At 59.9% G+C, this 23,666-nt stretch overlaps 2 protein-coding genes and 1 long non-coding RNA gene across 3 annotated transcripts in view; 2 read left to right on the top strand and 1 right to left on the bottom strand.

Moving 5' to 3' along the window:
• Positions 1 to 1,279: 1,279 nt before the first annotated feature.
• Positions 1,280 to 7,842, top strand: LOC148090762 (maestro heat-like repeat-containing protein family member 7). Its single transcript, XM_087829062.1, is given in 10 exon segments — positions 1,280 to 1,366; positions 2,338 to 2,381; positions 2,383 to 2,533; positions 2,976 to 3,130; positions 4,132 to 4,276; positions 4,734 to 4,939; positions 5,636 to 5,773; positions 5,859 to 5,973; positions 6,952 to 7,101; positions 7,621 to 7,842. Coding segments are annotated over 10 exon segments (1,413 nt in total).
• A 261-nt stretch (positions 7,843 to 8,103) lies between these two features.
• LOC107535982 (uncharacterized) lies at positions 8,104 to 9,085 on the top strand. Its single transcript, XR_015716282.1, has 3 exons — positions 8,104 to 8,237; positions 8,776 to 8,877; positions 8,989 to 9,085. It is a non-coding gene; the product is annotated as an uncharacterized LOC107535982 (long non-coding RNA).
• A 3,176-nt stretch (positions 9,086 to 12,261) lies between these two features.
• KIF21B (kinesin family member 21B) overlaps positions 12,262 to 23,666 on the bottom strand; it is a 33,735-nt gene continuing 22,330 nt past the window's right edge. Inside the window, exons 25-36 of the mRNA XM_087828883.1 lie at positions 23,148 to 23,353; positions 22,993 to 23,067; positions 22,790 to 22,903; positions 21,266 to 21,304; positions 19,476 to 19,612; positions 18,804 to 18,984; positions 18,401 to 18,565; positions 18,032 to 18,149; positions 17,179 to 17,349; positions 16,630 to 16,829; positions 16,139 to 16,303; positions 12,262 to 15,834 (exon numbers count right to left, since the gene is read on the bottom strand). Coding sequence (XP_087685009.1) covers positions 16,204 to 16,303; positions 16,630 to 16,829; positions 17,179 to 17,349; positions 18,032 to 18,149; positions 18,401 to 18,565; positions 18,804 to 18,984; positions 19,476 to 19,612; positions 21,266 to 21,304; positions 22,790 to 22,903; positions 22,993 to 23,067; positions 23,148 to 23,353 — 1,506 coding nt within the window. The 3' untranslated portion in view covers positions 12,262 to 15,834; positions 16,139 to 16,203. The remainder of the gene's footprint in view (positions 15,835 to 16,138; positions 16,304 to 16,629; positions 16,830 to 17,178; positions 17,350 to 18,031; positions 18,150 to 18,400; positions 18,566 to 18,803; positions 18,985 to 19,475; positions 19,613 to 21,265; positions 21,305 to 22,789; positions 22,904 to 22,992; positions 23,068 to 23,147; positions 23,354 to 23,666) is intronic.

Genomic DNA, 23,666 nt, shown 5'->3' on the forward strand with positions numbered 1-23,666 from the left:
CCCTGGCTGACGATGTCGGAGAAAGAGCAGGAGCAGACCCGGGCCGTGAACACCATCTTCCAGATGCTGCGGTTCACCTGCAACTTCCCCCAGCTGTCGGTGAGTGCCGGGCGGGGCCCCTGGCCCAGGTGGTCTCTGCGCCCTGGCGCCTGGCTGAGCCCGTAGCTCTGCTGGGCAGAACCAGAGGGTGATCAGAGCCCCGGTGTTTTCTACCTTAGCCTAGACCTGGGTCCGCAGCTGATGGGGCTCAAGGGTCTGGCTGCCCCATTTCCCAGGGGCAGATTTGGAAGGGTTTTCCTTGGGTGGAGCCGCCCAGGTGGGGGCCACCTACGCTCAGGTGATTGAGTGAAGGTTGCGGGGCTGGCTGAGCACCTCTGGGATGGTGCTCAGGCGACTGCTTCTTCTTTCTGGCAGAACCTGGTGGAATTTTCCATCAGCGGGAGACTGATGGGCACCTTGGGCATCTTCTGCATGAGCCATAACTCTGATGTCAGCAAAGGGGCCTTGGAGGGGCTGCATTACTTGTTCAAACTTTTAGTACTTCATAGAAGTAAGTGGTAGGGGTCTGGGGGGCTGAGTGGCTGCAGCTGGGGGGACCCACCGGCCAAAAAAACCAACCAACACCAGTCACTGGGTCAGGCACAGCAAGGAGGGGGTCCCAAGGGTGGGATACTGGCGTGTTTTACCTGGATGAGCTCAAAACCCATTGCTGGTGCAATGCCCTCTTTTAAGAGATTTTAGAAGATTCTTGGGGGGAAAGCAGGACTAGACTTCAGCCACCTATGAGATCACCTCGGGTCCTCAGTGCTTACCAGCTGTCCCGGACTCAGCTGCTGGGTGTGAGGCTCAGCAAATGAGCATCCTTTCCAGGACCAAACTGGGAAATCCTGACCCAGACTTTCTCTCCTGACCTGGACTTTCTCTCTGACCTGGACTTTCTCTCTGACCTGGACTTTCTCTCCTGACCTGGACTTTCTCTCTGACCTGGACTTTCTCTCTGACCTGGACTTTCTCTCCTGACCTGGACTTTCTCTCTGACCTGGACTTTCTCTCTGACCTGGACTTTCTCTCCTGACCTGGACTTTCTCTCTGACCTGGACTTTCTCTCTGACCTGGACTTTCTCTCTGACCAGGCACAGTCTCCCCCCACCCTGGGCCTGGCACCAGGGAACCCTCCCCATTGAACCCTGCTGATCTCTGCTTTGGAGGGGCAGTGGGCGGGGTGTGTTCCTCTTCCCTGTTGAGGCCCCACCCCTAATAGCTGTTTTTGGATCAAGGTATGAAGCGGAAGAGAGAGGTCATCCTGAAGGACCTGCAGAAGCACTTCCGCAGAGGAGCGGCTGTCTATATCCAGGACCTCGCCATGGTAACGCTCGCTGTCCACTGCCCGAGGGATGCCTGAGCGGGGAGCGTGTGCAGGGAAGGGGGGCCTGGAGAGAAGTAATCCCCCCACACAAGGGAATGTCCCCAGAGGTCAAGGTCCACCCCCTTGCTGCATCAGGTTGATTGGAGTTGGAGGTCACGCCGTTTTTTGCCCTGCAGTCAGAGTTCTTTCTAAAATACAAGCACCAGCCCATTCTCCTGTTCAGATTTTGCAGCGACTCCCTGCTTTTCTCACACTAAAGTCCAAACTTCATGTAGCCCCTGAGGGCTTGCCTTACTCGGCTCTCCTGCCTCAGCTGGTCTCGGCCCCCCTTGCCACCTGGCCAGGTCTCCCTGGCAGGACACAGTAGCCCGACTGAGCTCCTTTGCACTTCACACCTTTGCACAGCCTGCTCCCTCTGCCTGGAACTCTTCCCCCATTCTCACCAGGCCAGAGCTTCGGAGGGACTCCCTCCAGGGAGCCTCTGCTGATCAAGTCCGACTTTAGTGCCCACTCTCTGCCCCTTTACTAGTGTTTCTGACGCTCACCATGATCACCTGTTGACCTGGTGGTGAGTCCCTCCAAGGCAGAGGCAGTGGGCATCTTGTCTGTGGTCCCCCGGCCCCCAGTAGCAGAACTAGGCCGAGTGGGGACTCAGTACCTCGGGAGTGAATGAGCCTCACAGGATGTGTAGATTCAGACGCGAGACACATGGTTGTAGATCACCAGTCGCCTCACTTCACAAACTCGCCGAACCTCAGAACTCACGTCCTGGGGGGTCCCCTAACTGGGTCCCAAATTCAACATGGAAATGCCTTTTGTATTATCCCCTGTGTTGGGTTGGACATCAGAGCTGGAGGCACCATGGGGCGTGGCCTCCCCCCAGGGAATCTCCGGATGCTGGCCAGGACCACCTCCCTGCACCCTGGGGGCTGGTCAGGGGGAGTCCAGAGGCCGGCCTTGGGCAATCCCAGGGCGGGAGGCCACCACAGCAGGGACAGCGGTGCCTTTTCTTTCCAGTTCTTCAAGAAATTCCTGACCCCCGAGGAGAGAACGGATGTGATCATGGTGTTCATGGAGGCCATGGCTGGTGCCAAAGGGAATGAGGTCTGGGCGGCGTCCAAGATATTGGAGATGATCCTGAAGTCCTCGATGCCCGAGATTGGGAAGGTAGCAGCCCCGGGGGGCTGGAGGGTTCAAGGTCAACATCAGGGCTCCTTTCTGTCCTGTTTTCTTTTTCTTAATATGTTTTTATTGATTTCAGAGAGAGGAAGGGAGAGGGAAAGAGATAGAAACATCAATGATGAGAGAGAGTCATTGATGGGCTGCCTCCTGCACGCCCCCTACTGGGGATTGAGCCCAAAACCCAGCATGTGCCCTGACCGGGAATCGAACCGTGATCTCCTGGTTCCTAAGGTCAATGAGCCACGCTGGCTGGGCTAGTTTAACTTTTTTAAATTTATTTTTCAATTTCCGTTGGCATACAATATTAGGTGAGTTTCAGATACGCATCCTTGCCAGCCCCACCCTCCATGTGGGTTCCTGGTTGTGGGTCTGATGAAGAGTGGGGGTTGGGCATCCAGGAACCTTCTCTCTCCTTCCCCCACCTCAGGTCCCAGAAATCGTGCAGTACATTTACCACAATATAAACAGGATCACTGAGGCCCTGGCCCAGGAGAACATTAGGAAGGTCCTCCAGCTGCTGGCCCAGGCCTACGCCGACGAAGTTATCCTGACCTTGCTCAAGATGCAGGACCAGTCTCAGAGGTGGGTGGCTCGACCAGTTCCACACCAACCGGCCCCCATGGACTTCTGGTTTGCTCGCTCTCAAATGCATCCTATTGCTGATCCAAGTCAGTGACTTGCTCGTTTGGGGTGAGGTGATTGTCAAAGGTATATGGGGATTATTGCAGAAAATTTGGAAAGCGTGTAAAATTTTGAAACACCAACATTTTGGAAGGTGTGTGTTTAACCCAAAGAGTTTCCCACAGTGGCTGCAGCCTTGGTGGTCCCACCAGCCACACCGGAAGTTCCCTTCACTCCCAGCCTTGCCCAAGCTTGGAACTGTCTTTAAAAAAAAATGTCCAGCCCGGCTGGTGTTGCTCAGTGGTTAGAGCACCGAAGGGTCACGGGTTTGATTCCTGTCCCTGGGTTGCAGGTTCATCCCGGGCCCTTGTTGGAGTGAATGCGGGAGGCAACCAATGGATGTATCTCTCTTACATCGATGTTTTTCTCTCTCTGTCTCTCCCCCCTCCTCCTCTCTGCCTTCTACTCTCTCTAAAAAAAAAAAAAAATCAGTGAAAAAAAATATCCTCAGGTGAGGATTATTAAAAAAAAAAAAATCAATTGACCGTACTTGTGTCTATTTCATCTTCAGCCAGTGTTGGTAGTTTGTGAGTTTCAAGGAATTGGCCCATTGCATCTAAGTCACCGTATTTGTGGTGAAGGAGTGGGTCCCAGAATTCCTTTATTACCTTTCAGAGTCTGTGGGGACTCCCCATTTCCATCGCTGATACTGCTAATTCGCCTCCCCTCTGTCTCCTGGTTCGTCTGGCTGGCCGTTTGTTAATCGTATTGATCTCTTCTAAGAAACCGCTTTTATCAATTGTCTCCTCTATCGGTTTTCTGTGTCCATTTCACTTGTTTCTGCTCTTATCTGGGTGGTTCGCTTTGTTCTGTTTGGCTTTGAGTTTGATTGGCCCCGGGTGAGGAAGCCGGGGGAGCGTGTGTGGGGGGGTGACCAAGTCGCTGGGCCTCTGCCTCCACAGAGGGGTCCGCAAACCCTGGGAGATCCTGGCATCGTTCCCCCAGAGCTACGAGATGATCATGAGGTACCTGCTGCAGAGGCTGATAGTGCACCTGAGATCCCAGGACCCGGAGCCCCACGACAGGACCCAGATCTCACCGCTGATTGTATGGCAGGGGGCTGGGCTGGGCTGGGGCTCTTCGCTGCCCTGGCCAGGCTGTCCTGAGCTCCAGGGGCCTCTGCCTTCTTATATCAGGGTTTGGTGGAGCATTCCAGAGTCTGGGGTGGGGTCGGCGGGAGGGTTTTCCTGTTGACTGTGCCCTGTAGGGAGACAGGATAGCTTCTACTTCTCCCTTTGTGGGCTTATGTAAGATGGACACCCCCAGCCCCTCCCTAACTCTCAAGGACACTGAGACAATAAACAATGACCATGATAATGAGGCACTTTAAAATAAGAACATTCTAGAAATTTCCCTTGATTCCCCTGGCTCGCACTGGTGGGGCCTTCCTCGTGGGTTTCCTGGACCAACCAGTCCTGGTCGCTGTGGGTTGAGGTTTCCTGGTGACAGGACCCAAGAGTTGACGCTAACGATGACCATGTCCCTGTTCCCCTCCCCGCCCCAGGCCACCAGGGCCATCCACGAGCTGCTGCTGGAGCCCTCCCGTCGGATGGAGGTGCAGACGCTGTTCCCGCTGCTGTTCATGGCCCTGCTGTTCCAGATATCCTTCCTTGTGGTGGAGGGGGGTGCCTCAGCCGCCCAGGATGAACAGCAGGCCACCGAGTGGCTGGACCCTGTAAGGTACCTCCATCTCCAGGGCCCACCGGCTAAGCACCCATCTCCAGGTATTCCCTGCCACCGCCCAACCTGGGCACACCCCCAACCGAGACACTGGGTTCCCCACACCCCATTTTAACAAGTCTCAGTGGACTTTCTAGAAGACTCTTTAGTTTTTAATGTTTTTTGGTTAATCCTCACTTGACAATATTTTTCCCATCGATTTTGAGAGAGTGGAAGGGAGAGAGGGGGAGAGAGAAACATCGATGTGAGAGATGCATGAGTTGCCCCCCCCCCCCCCGTGCATGCTCTGAATGGGGCCTGGGATCAACCTGCAACCCCAGTACCTGCCCTTGACTGGGAATTGAACCCGAAGCCCTTTGGTACAAAGGGCTCTAACCGCTGAGACACACTGGCCAGGGCCTCAGTGGACTTTTTAGAAGACTCTTTAATTCTGGCTTATTGGGCTGAGTCCAAGGTTCTGTACCCACATGAGATCAGTACAGTGACAAGGCACCTGAGCCCACAGCCCTGGACTCAGTCTCTGCCCTTCTGCTGGCTTCCTGTCCCACCGTGGGGACATCACAGCTCTCAGCCTCAGTCCTCACTTGTAAGATGTTAGCCTGTGTCTTCAATGGCTGTCCCAAGACCAGCAGATCTCAGAGAGGTTCCGGCAGCCAGGTAGGTCACAGATGGGGGAGGGGAGCACAGGAGTGGGGTGACCCCCCTCTGTCCTCTGTCCTTCCCCAGTTCCACCATCGAGGCCCTGAAGACCTTGATGAGAAGCACTGGGTACGGAGATCATGTGTCTTATGTCCAGAGACTCTGGGGCTGGGAGCTGCTCGGCAGCCCTGAGAGACACTATGAGGGGGTCACTCTGCTGGCCAGGTAAGCCTGTCCCTGGCCACGGGCCCTCCCATGCGGGCTCCCCTGCAGCCCAGGCCTGACCCCGAGCCCGTGCTCTCATCCGAAGGGCCATGGTCATCAAGAACTGTTGGCACAACTGCCCTGTCTTCAGCCTCATCATCAGGATCCTGCAGGATCTGGGTTACAGGAACCACCTGACGGCCTTCGTGTTCATGACGGAGGTGGGTCTTCCTGGCTGCCAATCAAAGGCAGGAGAAAACCACAGGATGTTCCATCCAAACGCCTCTGCCCCGAGGGCTACACGTATGAACACAGACACATGCATGCATGTGAGCACCCAGAAGCAAGCACAGCTGGTTTAAACGTGTCTGGTTAGCTTTTGTCTTTTACAATTTTATTTCAAATAACGTATATACACATATAACTTTACATAAATATACAAATAAAGTCACATAGGCTATGTTTTTTTTTTTATTGTAGCCTTTTAAAAATTTCCCATTTTTGCCTTCCCCTCCTATTATATTGGTCTCACACCCCATCTCTCCGTCTCCCAGGTATCTCTTAGGCACACACCCAAATCTGTGTCCTGCAGTTTTCACCAGGCTCAAGTAATCGTATGCAGACAGATCTGTACCTATACGTATCTATCTATCATCTGTATCTATCCATCTATCATCTATCTATCATCTATCTATCTATCTATCTATCTATCTATCTATCTATCTATCTATCTATCTATCTATCTATCTATCTATCATCTGTATCTATCTATCTATCTATCTATCTATCTATCTATCTATCTATCTATCTATCTATCTATCTATCATCTATCTATCTATCTATCTATCTATCTATCTATCTATCTATCTATCTATCTATCTATCATCTGTATCTATCTATCTATCTATCTATCTATCTATCTATCTATCTATCTATCTATCTATCATCTATCCATCCATCCATCCATCCATCCATCCATCCATCCATCCATCCATCCATCATCCATGTACCTACCTACCATCTCTGAGTGTGTTTCTCACTTTCATCCCCCACAGCTTCCAGTAGGTGTCAGAGATGCCTGAGGCAAACTTGCAAGCGAAACAAATGCCTCCTCGAGGTTTCTCCCCAGTCCTTAAGCACAGTTCTCTCCTCGCTCGTAGGACCTACGCTGTCTCCTTTTTCCCCGTCTCCTTCCCCAGCTGCTGCGGTGCCCGGAGGTGGCAGCCATGGTGGATGACACCACCGCCCACGTGCTGGCCGGCTGGTTCCAGTGCGAGGAGGTCACCGTGGTGAAGCTACTGCTGCGGATTGTGGAGATCTTGGTGCTGCACGGGGACTTGGTGAATGGGGTGGGGGCCCCAGGGCAGGTCCTCAGGGGGCGTTGTGGCTCAGGGACCCTCGGGGACAGAATGGAGATGTGGAGGGACCGTGTCTGGGTATGGGCGGGGCACTCTCGGGATTAGAGCAAATCCTCATGAAGCTGTCCGCCGGCCGGCTGAGGACAGGCGCCAGGGGCCTCGGCCACCGACGCTTTTTCCCTCCCGGGAAGGGAAAGAGGGGCCATTTCAGAGAAGAGGCCACGCTGATTCCAGATCCCAGACCGTCCCTGTCTCCTGAGATTGGGCTCATCCCCTGGGTGAAAAGGCAGCGGAGAGAAAGCTCACAGGGGCGGTGGAGGCGGGCCCCCTGGGTCTTCTCCCTGTCCCCGCAGGGACAGACGGGACCTGCCAGGAGGTCCTCCGGGGCGGCTCCCTCGGGCCGCCACCCGTTTGGCTCATGTGTGGCCACGTACCCTGATCTGTGCGTGGGGCTCAAACGGGCGCAGGACCCCCTTGATGGGGCAGCCGCCGGGCCCTGTCCCTCCCCAGGTCAGGCAGCTCCACCTCCTGCAGCCCTACGTGCTCAACTGCTGCTACTGCGTGGACGGTGAGATCGTGGCGGAGACCTTGCGGGTGCTGAAGTGCCTCGCGCAGCACCTCACCTGGCAGAAGTCCTCCTCCTTTCTGGTGCAGATCACCTTCACGCTCAGGGCCTTCTTCGAGGTGGTATGGTCCTCCAACGGCCCGTCTCCCGTCTCCGGGTGGCGGTAGAACAAGGGAGTTGCATGGAATGATCTCGAAGGCCCTGCTAGCTTGGCTCGGATGCCATCCTGGGGGGGGCCGATGGCTTATGTCATCTTGAATAAGGATTGTAAAGGGGGGAAGGGGACAATCTGGCCAATCGCCGTGGGGAAGGGAGTGGGCCTGGGAGCGTGTGGTCAGTGGGGTGAGCTCAGGAGTGGTGACCGGGCGGGTGGACAGAGGCGGAGGGGTGTCTCCTCGCCCAGGAGTCAGAGCATCTGCGCCTGATGGCCTTTGAGATCTATGGGACCATCTTAGCCAAGGTCAAGAGGAGGCGCCTCGTGTTCCCCCTGAAGCACCAGGTGCTCGACCTGCTCATACTCCTCGTGCTGCACCTGGAGGACAGGAACGCCGGCGTGGTGGAGGTGAGGGGCCCGGCCGAGCTGGAGGCCAGCCCGGTCTCACGGAAGGTGGATGCTGCCGGGATGGGAAGCACTTAGAAAGGGCTGGGTCATATGCTGGCCGATTTGGCTCAGTGGTTATAGCGCCGGCCGGCAGATTGAAGGGCCGTGGGTTTGATTCCAGCCAAGGGCATGTACCTCGGTTGCAGGCTCAAGGCACGTACGGGAGGCAACCAGTCGCTGTGTCTCTCTCACATCCATGTTTCTCTCTCCCTTCCACTCTCTCTGAGAAGCAATGAAAAAAATATCCTTGAGTGAGGGTTTAAAAATATATGTATTTAAAAAAAAAAAGCGCTGGGTCTCCGAACAGCTCTGCAGCAACTGGGAAACGATTACAACCATGTCCGTTAGTGGGAAAACCCCCTGTAGACCCTGCCCTTCCAACCCTGGGTCCTGCCTGGCTGGACATGCTGGCGTTTGCCCCACTCTGCTCGCCCCTCTGTCCCCTCCCAGCCCTGCTTCCGTCCCTCCTCAGGCCAGGCCTCCCTGTCTCTCTGTCCAGGCTTGCCGGCCGACCCTCCGCCGCATGGCCACCATCCTGGGCTGGTGGAGGCTCAAGGCCATATTTGCCCAGAAAGACGTGTGGACGATCCTCAGGGCCCTGGTGAGCAGCGGCCTCCTCGTTGGGGCTGGGAGGCCAGGGGCCCCGCGGTCTGGGTGGTCCTCCTGCCACTTTGGGGTCTGGCCTGACCTAGAGCCTCATCCTGTCCCGCAGCTGGAGCAGGAGGCTGGCAAAGCCCTCTGGTTTCTGAGACAGAGTGTGGCCCTGTTCAAGAGCCCGCAGGCCCCCATCCGCCAGGCCGCCGTGTGGTTCGTGGGTATGGCTCTCCCTCCTTTTGGAGCCACTGTGTCCTGTCCTGGGGTCTCCCAGACAGCATGAGGCCCTGGGACACAGGACCTGGGGGAGGGAGGACTGTCTCCCTGCGGGAAGCTCCTGGCTGGGCGGGCGACCTTCCTAAGGCAGAATGGGCCTCGCTCGTCCCGGGAGGTGCGCCCTGGGAGGCTGGGCCAGCAAAGCTCCGCGGGTGTCAGGGGCCTGGGTGCTGCTTGGTGGGAAGCTTCAAGTCTGGCGGGACTGCTTCGCATTCTTCAGAGCACAGGGGTCCTCTCCCCTCCCCCAGCCCTTCAGAGAAGCAGGGAATTTTTCCACGGCCTGTAGTGGGGAGGGAAAGCTGGACAGAGGGAGGGAGTGTGGGGGTTTGGAAAGAGGCCCAGAGCAGGGGCAGCCAGGTTCCCCATCCTCGGTGGGGCCACTGAGGTGCCCTGTGCCCCGCAGGCCAGATTATCCAAACCCTAGACATGGACGAGGGAAATGAGATCCAGGAGGCGTATACAGGTGAGTGGCAGCCGCTCACCCACTCCTTGCAAATTTAGTGGGCAGAGGGGCTCACGGAGTTCAGCACCCAGGAAGCAGGACGAGAGAGGCTCGTCTCCGAGGCACTGAGTTTTGGGGCACCAGTCAGAGCCCTCCTGCCCCCCATGTCCACTCACTGACCGCACTCCTGCTGAGGGGCAGTTCGTCTATCAGCTGAGACAGTCCCTGAACTTCATAGGAGGGATGCCCAACCTTTTCTCTCATGAGGGGACATGGAGGTTCCCAGCCCCCCCTGGAGCCCCCAGTGCTGCTCGGGTGTGGTCCACGTGTCCCCTCTGTCTTGCCTCACTCAAGCACATGGCTCTGCCTCTGCGGGTCCCCAAGCTGGTTGCCACAGCTCTCTCTGGAGTCAAAGGACTTTACTCACAGCTGGAATCTGGGAAGGGGGAGGGCGAAACGAGGGAGGGGACAGTGGCAAGAACCCCAAGGGTTGCTTGCGGGTGCAGGACCAGCAGCAGCTGGCTTGGCTTCCCCCAGAGCCTGTGGCAAGTGTGTGGCCTGGCCTCCCACCCAGCCTGGCAGTGTCTCTGTGCAAAATACCCAGTGTTTCTGTTTTTCTGTTACAGCCCTGAGGTCGATGACGGCAGACCCCGAGGCCGAGGTCAGCTGCCTCACCAAGCAGACCCTGTATGTCTTGGAAGCCAGGAAGAACCTGCCGGTCGAAAGCCCGACGTCCTGCTTCTGTAGCTGGAGACTCTGAAAAAACCAGGTCTGAGGCCACACCGAGTAGCGGCTATGACCTGGGCCAGGTTCCTGAGCCTAAACAGGAGATGGAGGCATGCCCTGCAGACGCTCAGTAATAAAAGCAGGAACTTCTGTGGAGCAGGTCTCCTGATCTTTCCATGCAAGTCCATGCCGGGCATGTGGGGTGGGCCACCTGCGAGGAGCTGCCCCGTCTGCAGCAGGCCCTGAGCCCGGGCCTCCCCCAGATGCCTCTCCGCCCTCTCCCCCTCAGCAGGTGGTCTGAGGCCAGAGTGGGAGATTCTCTGGAACATTCCCTTGACCAGGTTCTGGGGGGTGAGGCCTCTGAGCCTGTGGTTGGTTCTGGGCGGGGCTCCTGGTGGCGGTTGAGTCGCTCTGCTGGTTTAGGCTGGAGGGTAGTTTATTAAAGGGCACCAGTGAGCTTGTAAAAAATCCCGGGGGGATCAGAGGATTTGGGCACTGCTCACAGGGAGCTGGGTGTGCCCCACTGTCCCCCTGTTGGCATCAGTCTGACCCAGGTTCGTTTGACAATCCCTGGAGCAATTCTCAGGGTCCATATGGGGTCATTTGCTGCTCCCACTGCCACCAACTACCCGCCAGGGTGTCATCTGTTCCCTCCGACCTTCCCTCAACCGGGCCCCGGGCACAGCTCTGGATGCAGGGACAGGGACCCAAAGTTCTAAAATGTAGGTTCCCCTGTGGCCAAACCTGCTGAGACTTGGATGGAGCTCCACCCGGCAGCGCCCCCCTCTGTCCCTGCAGCCAAGTCCCCAGGGACACACTCCTCCTCACCCCTGTGGGCTTCCCTCTGGCATTATTTTCTATAATAAGCAGATGTTACTCTTATAGTAACATCCACATTTAAAGGAACAAAAAATAAAGTCCTTAAACCCAGTACTTCTGTCTCCCCCAACAAGAGCCTTGACATCTTCAAGATACAGGGTGGCCAGAGTTTGGAAAAACCAGCTTTTATAGCAAATGTTCCGAGGGGGAGGGGAAGAGCACAGTCCCAAGGGGAGGAACCAGTTGTATGGAGTCGGCTCCCGGGCTGCTCCCAACAGGTTCAGCAGCTCCTAGGCCTCTGTCTTCTGGTTTCACCCGCACACCCACCGGGCCTGCAGCTGGCCACGCCCGGTTGTCACCTCCCACAGTCAACAGTGGGCTCTACCCTGTAGGGCAGGGTCCCGTGTGGGGAGCAAGGGTGGGGCTTGGCCCGCCAGCCAAAAACAGCATCCTCAGAAGCCACCTGCTTCCCGGGCGGGGTGGCACCTGTGCCCATGGGGGAGGGGCGTGGGGAGTTAGGCAGCTCTGCCCACTGTTCCCTCGGTGGCTCAGGGTCCCCTCTCATTTGCCAAGGCCCCTCCATCTGAGGGCAGGAAACCCTCCCTCCACCCCACGATGACCCCCGGACACACTGGCTGGACCGTGGGTCTAGACAACAGGGAGACCGTGTAGGTTGACAAACCAACCTGGTTTCATATTCGGAAAACAAAGCAGAGAGAGACCCTCCAGGCCTCAGAATGCACTGATCAAGAAAGGACAGGGGTGCCCTGGTCCAGCAGGTCTGGGTTCCGGTCCTGGCTCTGCCCTCACTAGCTGTGACCTGAAACAAGTCACTTCCTCTCTGAGTTTTCTCATTTCAGGACCCCACCCGTCACAGGGCGGAGATAACCCCATGAAAAGTCAGATACAGTGCCTGGCATATAGCAGGCGCTCAGTAGACCCTGGCCCCTCTTCCAGGTGCCGTGCCCATCCCAGGAGGTGACACTCAACACTGCTTCAGACCCAAGCAGGCCCCACACTCACAGCCCAGGAAATTCTCACCAGGCGCCCAGCCTCTGAGGCCTGGCTCACCCACTCGCCACTGCCCCCCACCGGAGGGGGGCCCCCAGGGACCACAGCACCACAGACCATGGTCATTCGGGTTTTATTATGACAACTTCTGAGAGCACACGCATCCAGTCTAGGAACAGAAATGTACAGCATGGGGTTTAAATAACTTTCATACACTATGTACAGTCGTGGGGGGAGGTAAAAACATCTGTACACCTTGTGCTGGCCATAGGGTGAGAGACATGAGCCCATGAAACTCTGTGGCCTGGGGGGGGGGGGGGCTGGAAAAGAGCTGGTGGGCTGGGCAGGGCCCTGATTCACCACAGAGGTCTTCTCGGACCCTTGGCTCTTCTTTGTGGAGAAGTTACCACTTCTGTGCAAGGACCTCAAGACCTGGGCTCCAAGGACTGGGCTGGGCATGGCAGGGTTGGGCTCATCTGAGTGCTGAGGAGGGGCAGGGCGTGGGGAACAGGACAGAGATGCCATAGAAAAAACAGAACTTGCTTTGTATGTAGGAGGGTGGCGAAGGTTCTGGGGGCCAGGAGAGGAGGGTGAGGCTCAGACCTGTGGGGGGCATCAGCTGGGTCCTGGCTCCTCCACCCAGACCAGGAGGCTGTGCCAAGCCAAGAGAGCGACACTGTTTGGGATGACAAGGGGGCAGAGGCCATGGTTTGGGCCACCCTGTGGGCAGGAGCTCAGCGCTCTGGCATAAACACGATGAAGGCACAGGCAGGGCTGAGCAAGCTGGAGGGTGGCGCCTGCACCCAGCCCACGCCGCACGGGAGGGAGCCCAGGACAGCCTCTGGTGAGGCTGGGCACCTCCGGCTTCCCAGCAGCGTCCCCACCACACTGGCCAGCGTGAGACAGTGTCAGCCACGTCCCTCCTGCAGCTGTTTTGTGCTTTCAACTACCGTCTGCCCAAGCCCTGAGGCCCCAGAGGGTGGAAGGCATCCCGGCGGCAGCTGCTGTGAGGGTGGTGGGCGGGAGATCACCCCCAGATCCACAGGTGTCCCTGGGATGCCAGCCTCTGCCCCTGGCCCTTCCTCCTTGCTGGGCGAGCCCCGAAGGTAACGACAGTGCTTCCCTGGGGACTTCCAAGGATCCAGTCACTCGGGTGCAAGCAAACACTGAGCGGTTAATACCGAGAACAGGGCTGGGCACAGGATGGTGCCAAGAAGGCCCACCCAGGGGCTTGTCAGGCAGCTTCAAAAGTATTCATGGTGCCAGCCCAGGAGACGGGGGACATGGGTCAGGCTCGTAGGGACCCAGGGTGGGCTCAGGCATTGGCAGTTGGGGTGCAGGGTCCACACCTAGTGGCCCAGTCTCATGTCCTCAGAGGGGCGCAGGAGAGGAAGAAGACAATGACCCAGAATCAGGATGAGCCCTGGGCAAGCCCTGGTCTGAGCGAGGGCCGGCCCCCCAGACCGGGCATCCCCAGCCGAACCTTGCAGAGCCGACCTGGGAGGAGCCCCTCCGGCGCGGAGCACACAGGCCTCTTGTCATTGTGCTAAAATCACAACTGATTTGTGCTTCCAACACTTGGGACGCTTGTGCAAGGAGGGCACTGGGGTCCTGCCCCGAACTGTGCGTCGCGGGCCTCCCTGAGGAGCGGACAGAGATGCCGGCGCTCAGGGTGAGAGGCGGGGCAGGGCTCCGAGGGACTTCAAGTGTCGAATCAGGGATTTGCCCCAGAACAGCTGAGCCGTGAGGTAGGGGACCCGTCAGGGACAGCGGAGAAGCACCTCGCAGGCTGAGGAGTCACACCCGTGGGAGACGCCTGGCGGGCAGCCTCAGCGCAGCCAGCCCAGGCTGGGCACCCTGCCCGCCCGTGGGCAGCCTGTGGCTGAGTTTTGTCGTGTAAACAGTCTTGCATGCGAATCTCTCTTACAAGGTGGAGCTTTCTGTCCGGGTGGGGAGAGGGCCCGGGAGGGGAAGGGGCACGCCCCTGGACGCCCAGAAGAGGGCTTTCCAGCGTGGAAGGCAGACGGTCCGGGGCAGCGAGGGCCACTTGCCACAGGACAGTGTTCTCAGCCTCGGGACAGCTCCCAGCAGGGTGGGGAACAGGCAGGGACAGGCCGGGCTCAGGCCCCCAGTGGGTGCTTTTCCCTTTCACAGCTAAGGCGACCCCCGTGCCCTGTGCACATTGGGGAGACTCCCACACCCCAGCCAAACAGGGGAGGTGCCAGGGCAGAAACAGAGCCACCTCCTGAAGGTCCAAAGCCCCCGTCCTCTGAACAGAGCCGGGCTCCTGGCCACACAATGAGCCCAGGACCCAGTGGACAGACTGGGGCTCAGGGGCAGAGTGGGACCTCCCCGAGGCGGTAAGTTCAGAGTTGCCCCAACAACATCAAATCCCCCTCCTCCGATCTCCTAAAAGGGAGGCCCTCACCCACGCCAGCGTTAAGGCTTGAGAACATCTGAATAAATAACAGAGAGCGAGCGAGGGGGTTCCCTGCCCCGTTGGGTTGAGGACACAGGGGGAAGGGGGCAGTGTCCCCACCATCAGGCTGCTTCCTAGTGGACAGTCCTCCGAGATGCTCCCCACATGGCCCACGCGGGGCTCTGGGGAGGGGACCGTGGCCCTGGGCTGGGGTCGGGGCACCCCGCCTTCTGGGGGCTGTGGGTACGACACCCCGAGAGTGAGGAGACACAGGTGGCACCATCCCCAGGCAAGGCTGGTGTCGGGCTGCCCAGTGCAGGCGCCGGGCCCGGGATGAACAGATGGACGGACGGAGGAAGGCACTGGAGCGCCAGGCGGTCGAGGTCGGGTGCACTAGGGTGGTCCCCGGGCAATGAGGGGACAGCCTGAGCTGCAAAGTCCAAGGGAGCGTTTCCCTCCTCTGCAGAGCAAGAGAGGAGGCGACCCTGAGGGCCGGTGGGGAGGGTCCCCTGGGGGATCCTGGCCCCCAGGAGCAGAGGACAGAGCACGTGGAAGAAACTTCAAGTCCGTTTCCAGGAGGCAAGAGCAAAACACAGAAATAAATAACTGAAGTAGGTCTGACCGTGCGCCCGGAGGAATCTTCCCAGCAGCCCTGCCCTGGCCCCATCAGAAAGGGGCCCCAAGAATTGCCTGGTCAGCTGGGAATGACTGTTTGGTGCTGAGGGTCAGCTGCAGGGCCCAGCTGCCTACACCTGGTTTCCGTGGTTACCTGAGGACTGTGTTTTGGGCTCAGAGGCAGGTGCAGTGGTCCAGGGGCTGGGTTGGGGGTGGGAATGGGGGGGGCTGCCTGGCCTCCCCTGCAGGGCCACCCCCAGGCCCAGGGCTCCAGGGAGGGCTCGGCCAGCTCAGCAGGAGAAATATGGCCAGTTGGGGCGGGGAGGCCAAGGGGCCATGGGAGAGAAGCGAGAGGGGAAATGCCCTTCGGTTTCACAGCTTAAATTCCCCCCCATACCTCTCTCTCCACAGGAGGCAAGGGAGGGACTGGGGTTGTGTCCATGGTCAGGAGGTCAGGGAGGGGAAGCATGGCAGGGGAGGGGCCACAGCCATCACCCACCCCTCCTGTCCCCGGGGTGGCTGGCCCCGTCGGCCATGGCATCCCCTCCATGCTGTCCAGGCTGCTGGGGGCTGAGGGTCGGGCTGTCCTCTGACCTCAGTCCTAGGGTCGGCCCCCGGGTAACCGCCGAACACTCCAGAACTTCACCGTCAGGTCACTGGAGAGGACAGACAGCGAGCGGCTGGTCAGCCCCTGACGTGGGCCCAGCTGGCCACCCCCGGGTGCCCTCAATTCCCCAGGTGTGGCCGGGGCCCAGGGGCCAGCACTGTGGAGAACAAGGCGGAGGGTGCTGGGCGGAGGGAGGGGCCCACGTTTCCTCACAGTGGGTTTTCTCTACCGCTGTTTGGTTTCGTCCAGCCCTGAACGCCCCACCTGCCGCCTGCTGCCTGGGCCCCTCTCCCGGGGTCCGTCCCACTGGTCATGCTCGGAAAAGAGGCAGGAGCAGAGGAACAGTCTCGTACCGTAGAGAAGCAGCTCAGATCGAAGTGGAGAGAGAGGGGAGAGGGGGGGAGAGAGGAGGCGGGGGTCAGGGCAGGGTGGTGGCTCGGCCCTTAATGGCCAGGACTCGGCGAGGAAGGCAGGGGGTGAGTCCAGGGACGTAATTCCACAGCTTCACCCGGCAGTCACTGTGGGGGGAGAGAGGCGGAGAGCAGGGGAGAGGGGAGCGGGGAGGAGGGAGAAGGGACACGTTCGGAAGACGGAAAGAGAAACCTCTGTGAGTAGCTCCCCCCGGACAGGAGCCGGAGCTGGGTCTGGGGGCCGGCTGGGCTGAGCTGTGACGGAAGATACCTGGACGGGTGTGAGGACGGCGGGGTGGGCGGGGACAGCTGTGTGCTGGACTGGTGACGGTGGGCGAGTCCTGGCCTGGGGCCCTGCCCCTGGGCCCTCCCAGCCTGCTGCCCCCACAGGGAGAGGGTGGGGAACCCGCGCAGGCTGCTCCACCCTCGCCCACCTGGAGGCGGTGAAGATGTGCCTGGTGTTGGTGCAGATGGCGTTGATGGGGCTGTCGTGGCCCTTGATCTCGCCAATGGGCGTGAAGTTGTCCACGTTCCAGACCTTGATGACTCCGGCACGGCAGGCGCTCAGCAGCATGGGGCGGCCCGGGACAAAGGCCAGAGCGCACACCCAGTCCTTGTGCGCGTTGGGGATTTGCTGCGGGAGGGGCGGGCGAGTCAGGGCCGCGGCAGGTGACACGGGCACGCAGCAGCCTCCCCTCTGCCTCCTGTGTGCCCAGGAGCCAGGACGCCGGCCGTGCTGGGACTTCAGGGCCCAGAGACGGATCTTCCCGCTGTCCTGGGCTCAGGCTGAGACCCAGCCCTGGAGGAGCTTCGGAGCTCGGAGGGTCAGAGAAAATCGGGAGGGGACGGGGATGGGCTTCCTAGTCAAGCCCGGGGGGGGGGGGGGGGGCAGAAAGGAGAGGGTAGGGGACAGGCAGGCCGGGGGGCTCTGGCCTGGGCTGGGGGAGCACCTCACCCCCCCCCACCCGTCCTCCCAGCTGCACCTGGATGAGTTCCTGCTGCTCCAGGTCCCACTTCTTGATGCCGTTGTCCCGGGAGCCGCTGAACAGGATGCCCCCGTGGATGGCCAGACACTCGATGCCATCGTAGTGCGGGGGCTCGAAGTTGTGGGTGGGGCCGATGGTGCCAGCCACGCACTCGCCCAGCTCAAACATCTGCGGGGAGGCCCAGGAGCCGCCCACTGTGGGTACAGCCCAGGGCCCCAGGAGCCAGGGGCCCAGTGGCCCAGTGGCCCAGTGGCCTGTCCCACGGTGGCAGCGGAGCCCAGGGGGAGAGGAGCTATCCCTGCAGGCAAGGGACCCTTCCCAGGAGTGGGGTGTGGGAAGGCTGAGTTAATGCAGAGGGACCCCCCAGCTCAGCATGAGCGGCTATAGAGAAAGGTGGGGTGGGGTGGGGGTGCGCCTCCGTCTAAAATTCCTTTTATTTTTAATAAACATAACAAGACTCGTACTTCAGACGAGAACACTCATGGCCCCTGCACACCCTGCTTTCTGGTTTCGATGACACAATCAGGGAATGAACCTGACCCTGAGTATTTCATTTTCACATTTGTCATTGTCATGGCCACAGGGCACCTGGTTCCTGGGGTGTCCCTGGTCTCCGTGACTGTTACTCGACTCTTGTCATTCAGGCTGTTTCTAACTTGTCACCATTTAGGAAACAAGGTTGCAATTTTTACTTTCTGCGTGGCTCCAGCCTCTGCAGTGCTCTGCACATCAATCCCAGAGGCCATACCGTCCTTTCTCGAGTGCCCCAGGGGAGCAGAGGGAGGGGCAAGTGGGAGAAATGCCGAGGATGCTCCCCCCCTCCCCCCTTGATGCCGAATATCTTGGGTACCTTGACGTAGTGGTCCTTGGAGCCAGTCACCACCAGGTCGTGCTGGCTGGCTGTCTGGGTGACCGTCAGGCACATCACCGGGCCGATGTGGCCCGTCAGCTTGCCGACTGGCTGGAACCTGCGGGAGGGCCCAGAAGGGGCAGGAGGGTCAGAGGGACCTGGTGGGAGGGGGGTCTGCCCCGGGGGAGATGCACGTGGCCAGGGGCCTCTTGTCCCTACAGAGCTGCCCATTCCCCAGGGGTATTGGAGGACAGGGGACAGAAACGCAGCCCAGGTCCTGCTGGCCCTGGGGTGGTCACCCCAAGCTGAGATCTGTGTGCCCCTCCTTGGCCACGCCCACCCTACCGCCCCTCCCAGTCACCCCCGGACCTGCTGAGCTCCCAGATTCGGACAGCGTTGCCCGAGGCGGCGTACAGCATGGTGCCTGAGGGGCTGAGGGCAATCTGGTTGATCTGGTGCTCCCCCTGAGCGCTGGTGAGGGCGCGGGTGGACGTGGCCGCACAGGCATCACCTGAGGTCACCTGGCCCGAGGACCTGCCCGTGAGGAAGGGAGGCGAGGTCGGAGATAAGCCGGTCCATCCGCGCAGGCCAGAAGACCAATCAAACCTCGCTCAGAACGGGCCTGTAACCCACTTCTTCCAGGAAGCCTTCCCCGACTGACTGCCCCAAGCCCAGGGGTGTCACTTGGTCCCCCAGAGCTGGGTGGGGCTGTCCTGAGTGGGACCCCTGGGCTGGGCACCGCAGTCAGCCCACCACTGGGGGGAGCACTTACGTGAGGGTGCGGATGCACTTAGCCGAGTCCCGGATGTCCCACACCTTGATGTAGGAGGTGGACACGGAGAACACGAGTCCTGAGTGGCTGCAGTACTTGATGGAGACCACGTTGTTGGGGTGGCCCTTCAGCGCCGCGATCTCTTGCCCCGTGACCAGGTTCCACATCTTGCAGCTGCGGTCTGCGACGACAGGAGAGAGCACCGGGAGGGGATGAGCGTCAGCACTGAGGACAGCAAATCCAAGTCTGGGGCCGGACTCAGAGCCAAGGGGTGGTGACGACTCGGAGAGAAGTGGGTCGGAGCCTGACTGGTGTGGCTCAGTGGTTGAGTGTTGATCCAGGGACCAAGAGGTCAAGGTTCGATTCCCGGTCAGGGCACATGCTCAGGTTGTGGGCTCGACCCCCAGTAGGGGGCGTGAAGGAGGCAGCTGATCAATGTTGATGTTTCTCATTGATGTTTCTATTTCTCTCTCCCTCTCCCTTCCTCTCTCTCTAAAATCAATTAAAAGATATATATATATAAAAAGGACAGGGTGGGAGCTTTGAGCCCAGGCAGGAGACACAGCCCCAAGGCCTCAGGTCCTAGGGGTGCCCGTCCCAGCCCTCTCTGGCCAAGTAAGCTGGATGGGAGGGAGACGCTGACCCTACCTGGCCGACCTGGCCTCCACCCACCTTTGGACCCCGTGAAGAGCAGCTCATCCGTGGCATCCAGGCAGAGGATGGGCTTGGTGTGGCCCTCGGCCATGGAGACGCACTGCAGCGGGGCCGTCCGCCCACCCTTGGCTCCTCCAACCGGCGTGATGATACCCCTTCCAGATAGAGGGAGAGAGGGCACCTGTCAGCCGGGGTCCCCGTAACAAGGCCGAGAGGAAGACAGGGCAGATTAGGGACCTGGCCTGAGAAGGGGTCCCCAGGAACGCGAGCCACTGTCAGCCGTCTGAGAGCCCAGACAAAGATGCACAGGCCGGATGGGGGGTCTTGCTCACACGGCCGGGTATCAGTCTCCATCCCCCGTGCTCCAGGGGGAGAGCCCTGTCTAGGCGCAGCCCTGCCCACGGCGAGTTCCCACCCAATCCCTGCTTGACCAGAACCTAAGACATAAAAATGCCCCGGCCACAGCTGGGCAGGTGGAGGCCAGGGACTAGGGGTCTCTGGCACTCCCGTGAAGCACCCATACTGCTTCTGGTAACCTAGGCGGTGAGGGGTGCTGAGGAAGGGAAATCCGGTCCTCGGCCACTGCCCACTGTCCCTGGCATATGCATTCGCCAGGGACTGCACCTCCCACGTAGAGGGACTCACCGACGGGCACACCCCACCCAAGGTCCCTCTGGGACCAGCATGGTCACACCTGTGACTATCGTTTACAAAGGGCTGAATCCCTTGAGGGACCTGAGCTCAGCTCTGGGTGGAGGAGATCTGGGGCCCTCTGGAGGGAATTGGAATAGCACCTCCTTGCCCCCACGACCCCTACACCAGTCTCCTGCAGACTCTGAATGGTGAGTTTTTCTCAGGGAGGGTATCTGTTGCCCGAGTTTTGCTCAGGTCTGAAAATAAATTCTAGCTATTTTCCAAAGAGAATGCTATTCCTGACAGGGACGCTGTGGCCGAGAGTGTGATGAAATGACCAATGTCCCGCCTGCAGGCTTTTCACAGCCCCAGGGACTCAGCCAGGCCCACCCAGGGGACAGGATCAGACAGGCCCAGCTGCCAGTCAGGGGTTGAGCACACAGGAACAGCCCCCCTGTGGGCCGTCGGCTCCCTGATTCTGACCCCAGTCTGGGCCCAGCTGTGTGGCCAGGAAGGCGCCCAAGACAGCTGTAGGCAATATGTTAAATGCCTAACCCTCCTTGGTGAGAGGCCGGCAGGCTAGCATCCTGTGGGGTGATGTCTTGGCCCCCTGGGAGAGTCTGCAGGTTGGCCAACACCCAGGATGGGGCCACAGTGAGGCGGGGGGTGGCAGGCGGGAGCTCTCTGCCCAGCTGTGGCCCTTTGCTCAGGCCCAGCGGGTCCTGGGACGCGCTCCTTGGGTGCGGTGCTGTGCTGGGTTGGTTGGGGGACAGGGCCCCCCGGCACCCCTGGTCTTTGTGCCCAGGTCTAAGTTTGCATGCACTGGCACAAAGTGAGCAAGTCACAGGGACCCCGAGCATTGCCATTGACGCTCCTGGGCAGAGCTCAGCCCAGCCCCGGCCAACCCCAGGCTCCATGCTCAGCACCCCCGACCCAGGTGACAAGGGAGAAGAGAACAGGGCCTGTGACAAGCAACTGCACGCCCCTCCCCGAGCCCCCAGCTCCAGCCAGTCGGCCCAGTCAGGGGCCAGGCAGCCACCCTGAGAGGAGGAACCAGAGGCAGGAGGGGGAGGTGTGGAGAGGAGGGGTGCATGCCGAGGACAGGGGGTGCAGGCGGGAGGGGCCGGGAAGAGAGAGGAGAAAGCGCTGGGGAAAATACGAAGACGTCCGTGTACCTCAGGACCTCCGACAAAGAGGAGTCGCTGTCATCAGACCTGGGGAGGGCAGAAAATTAGCTGGATTAGGGGGAGGGTGAGAACACACAGGGGCGCAGCAGCAGCAGCGGGAGGTCAGAGGGCAGTTGGTTATTTTCTTCGAGGGGGCGGAGGGAGGGAGGCAGAGGGATGAGGCGCTGAGGGGCAGCAGGTAGGAGGTGGGGACGGGCTGGCTTGGGAGCTGGGGGTGCCCCTCGGCTAACAGGGTAGGATGAGGGGGCCGAGGGAGACGGGGGCACCAGCCCCACACTTGGGGGAGACCGTTGCTGGGCTGTGTGCTGCTCCTGAGCCCTCCGGCTGCACAGGCTGGGGGCACCCGCCCCACCTGGCAACGCTGGGACCTGCCCATCCCATCCCCGGGAGCTGGCTGCTCCAGCAACTCCAGCGGCCGACTTATTTACAGAGCCCCGGAGAGCCCATGGGGACATGCCCAGGAGGGGGCTGTGCACCTCGAATGAGCCCCAGGACCCAGACCCCTGGACAAGACCGAGGTCTGGATGACCCCCTGGATGGGACCCAGGACTGGACGACCGCTAGGCTGGGATGGTGAGAGACCCACCCCACTGCTTCCGAAAAAGGGCCCCATAGACTGTGAAGGCGCTGGGGGGGGGGGGGGCGCGGGGCGGGCACCCTGGTTGGCATAGGCCAGGTTCAGTGTGTTCCCTGCAGAATGGGAGCCTGAGCCAGGGAAGGAGCATAAGTTGACCCAGAAAGGGGTATTTCCGTGGAGAGGACACCTTCTGGCCTGGAGGACAGCACTGTCCTCATCACCCCCAGGAGAGAGACTTCTAGGGGCCGGGTGAGTTGGAGATGCCAGGACGGAGTCAACAGGGAGTGTGAAGGGGAACTCGTGGAGGACAGGTCCCCTTTCCCCAGGCAGAGTCCCCCTGTTTCGGACACACGTCGGCGCGGTCACACCCCAGGTCCTTGGCCAGCTCTGGCCCTTCCTAGGTGAAGGCCCTCAGGCCTCTCGAGCCCCATTTCCTCTTCTGTAAAGTGGGGCAGACAATCCTCACGGCTGACTTATGGCTCAGAGGAAATCTCGTGTGTGAGGGCGGGTGCCACGTGGGACTGTCAATGCCCATCCCGCCCGCAGGGGCTGCACCTGTGGGGTGAGCTGAGCGGACCGCGTGAAGCTAATCGGGTCTCTTTCTGCCGGGACAGTGCGCGGGGCCTGTCTGAGCATTTGCGGTGCGGGGGGGGCTGGCTGAAGCTGGAGGAAGGGGCTCCAGAGAACCAAGGAGTCAGCCAAGGAGTCAAGAGCAGCTCTGGGGAGGCCTTGGGGGGCCTGAGTTCCCCCGTCCCGACCCTGTGGCTTTCTGCTTGCCCTCTCCGAGGTCCCAGCTTCATCAGGGAACAGAAAGGTCCATAGTCAGAAAGGGGAATGGCCAGCGGCTGTCCGGCTGCCCTAGCCCTGCCCACAGCCGCAACTAGCACACAGGCTCCCTTCCCCTCGAAGAGTCTCCCCGGCCGCCTGGCTCTTACTTGTCCAGCGCCGACCCTTGGCTCTGATTGCTGGTCAGACGGGAGAAGACGTTGCGATCGTTGCGTGGCCGAGTGGGAGGGGATGAGGGGGGGGTGAATCCCACATCTGTGGACCTGGCGAGTGGGGACCGAGAGCGGCATCTGTTAGTGACCACAGCACGGCCACTCACACTGCCACGGCCTGGACGGGATCGCGCTCTCACCTGACGGGCTGCCCTCGGTCGTATGACTTCCTTCGGGTCAGAGGGGATGTGTCGGTGCCTCGGGATGGCCGGGGGCTGGAACAGAAAGGTCCAGTGAGGCTCGGGCCAGCTCCCTGCCCACCCTGGCCGGCCGCCCGGCTGGCTGCCCTCCTTACAAGGTGCTCCCTCTGGTGGGCAGGCTGACGGTGCGTGAGACCTTGTCCCGGTAGTAGGGGTCTCGGATGGAGAGGCCCACCCCGTCCTCTGTGATCTCCACCAGCGAGGCCAGGGACTTGGTGATGTTCTTGGTGGAGCTGTCCAGCGGGGGCCCCAGACACTCGGCGGACACGGCCTTTATCTGGGCAGACAGTTTGGGCTCGCCCTGCAAAGGAAGCACCGGGGTGGACCAACTTCCCACACGGGTGACATGTGACCAGGGAGTCATGGGGGGGGTGCGGCCTGGGCCTGAGGCAGAGGATCCCGGGAAAGGACCCACCAGACACTACCCAGAACCCAATCTCAAGGCTGCTGGAAAATTCAAAGCAGCAGACATGGATTTTCTGCCCTTACTTGGACTGTGAGCAGAGCACACCCCGGTGAGCCTCTGTGCTGCTCACCGGCCCAATCAGTGTGCCTCAAACCCTGCACAATTCTCTCTACATAAAGCCAGTTTCTTGGTTCAAGCTGACTAACTG

This window comes from Miniopterus natalensis, chromosome 21 (genome assembly GCF_054644295.1).
Source record: "Miniopterus natalensis isolate mMinNat1 chromosome 21, mMinNat1.hap1, whole genome shotgun sequence".
NCBI lineage: Eukaryota > Metazoa > Chordata > Mammalia > Chiroptera > Miniopteridae > Miniopterus > Miniopterus natalensis.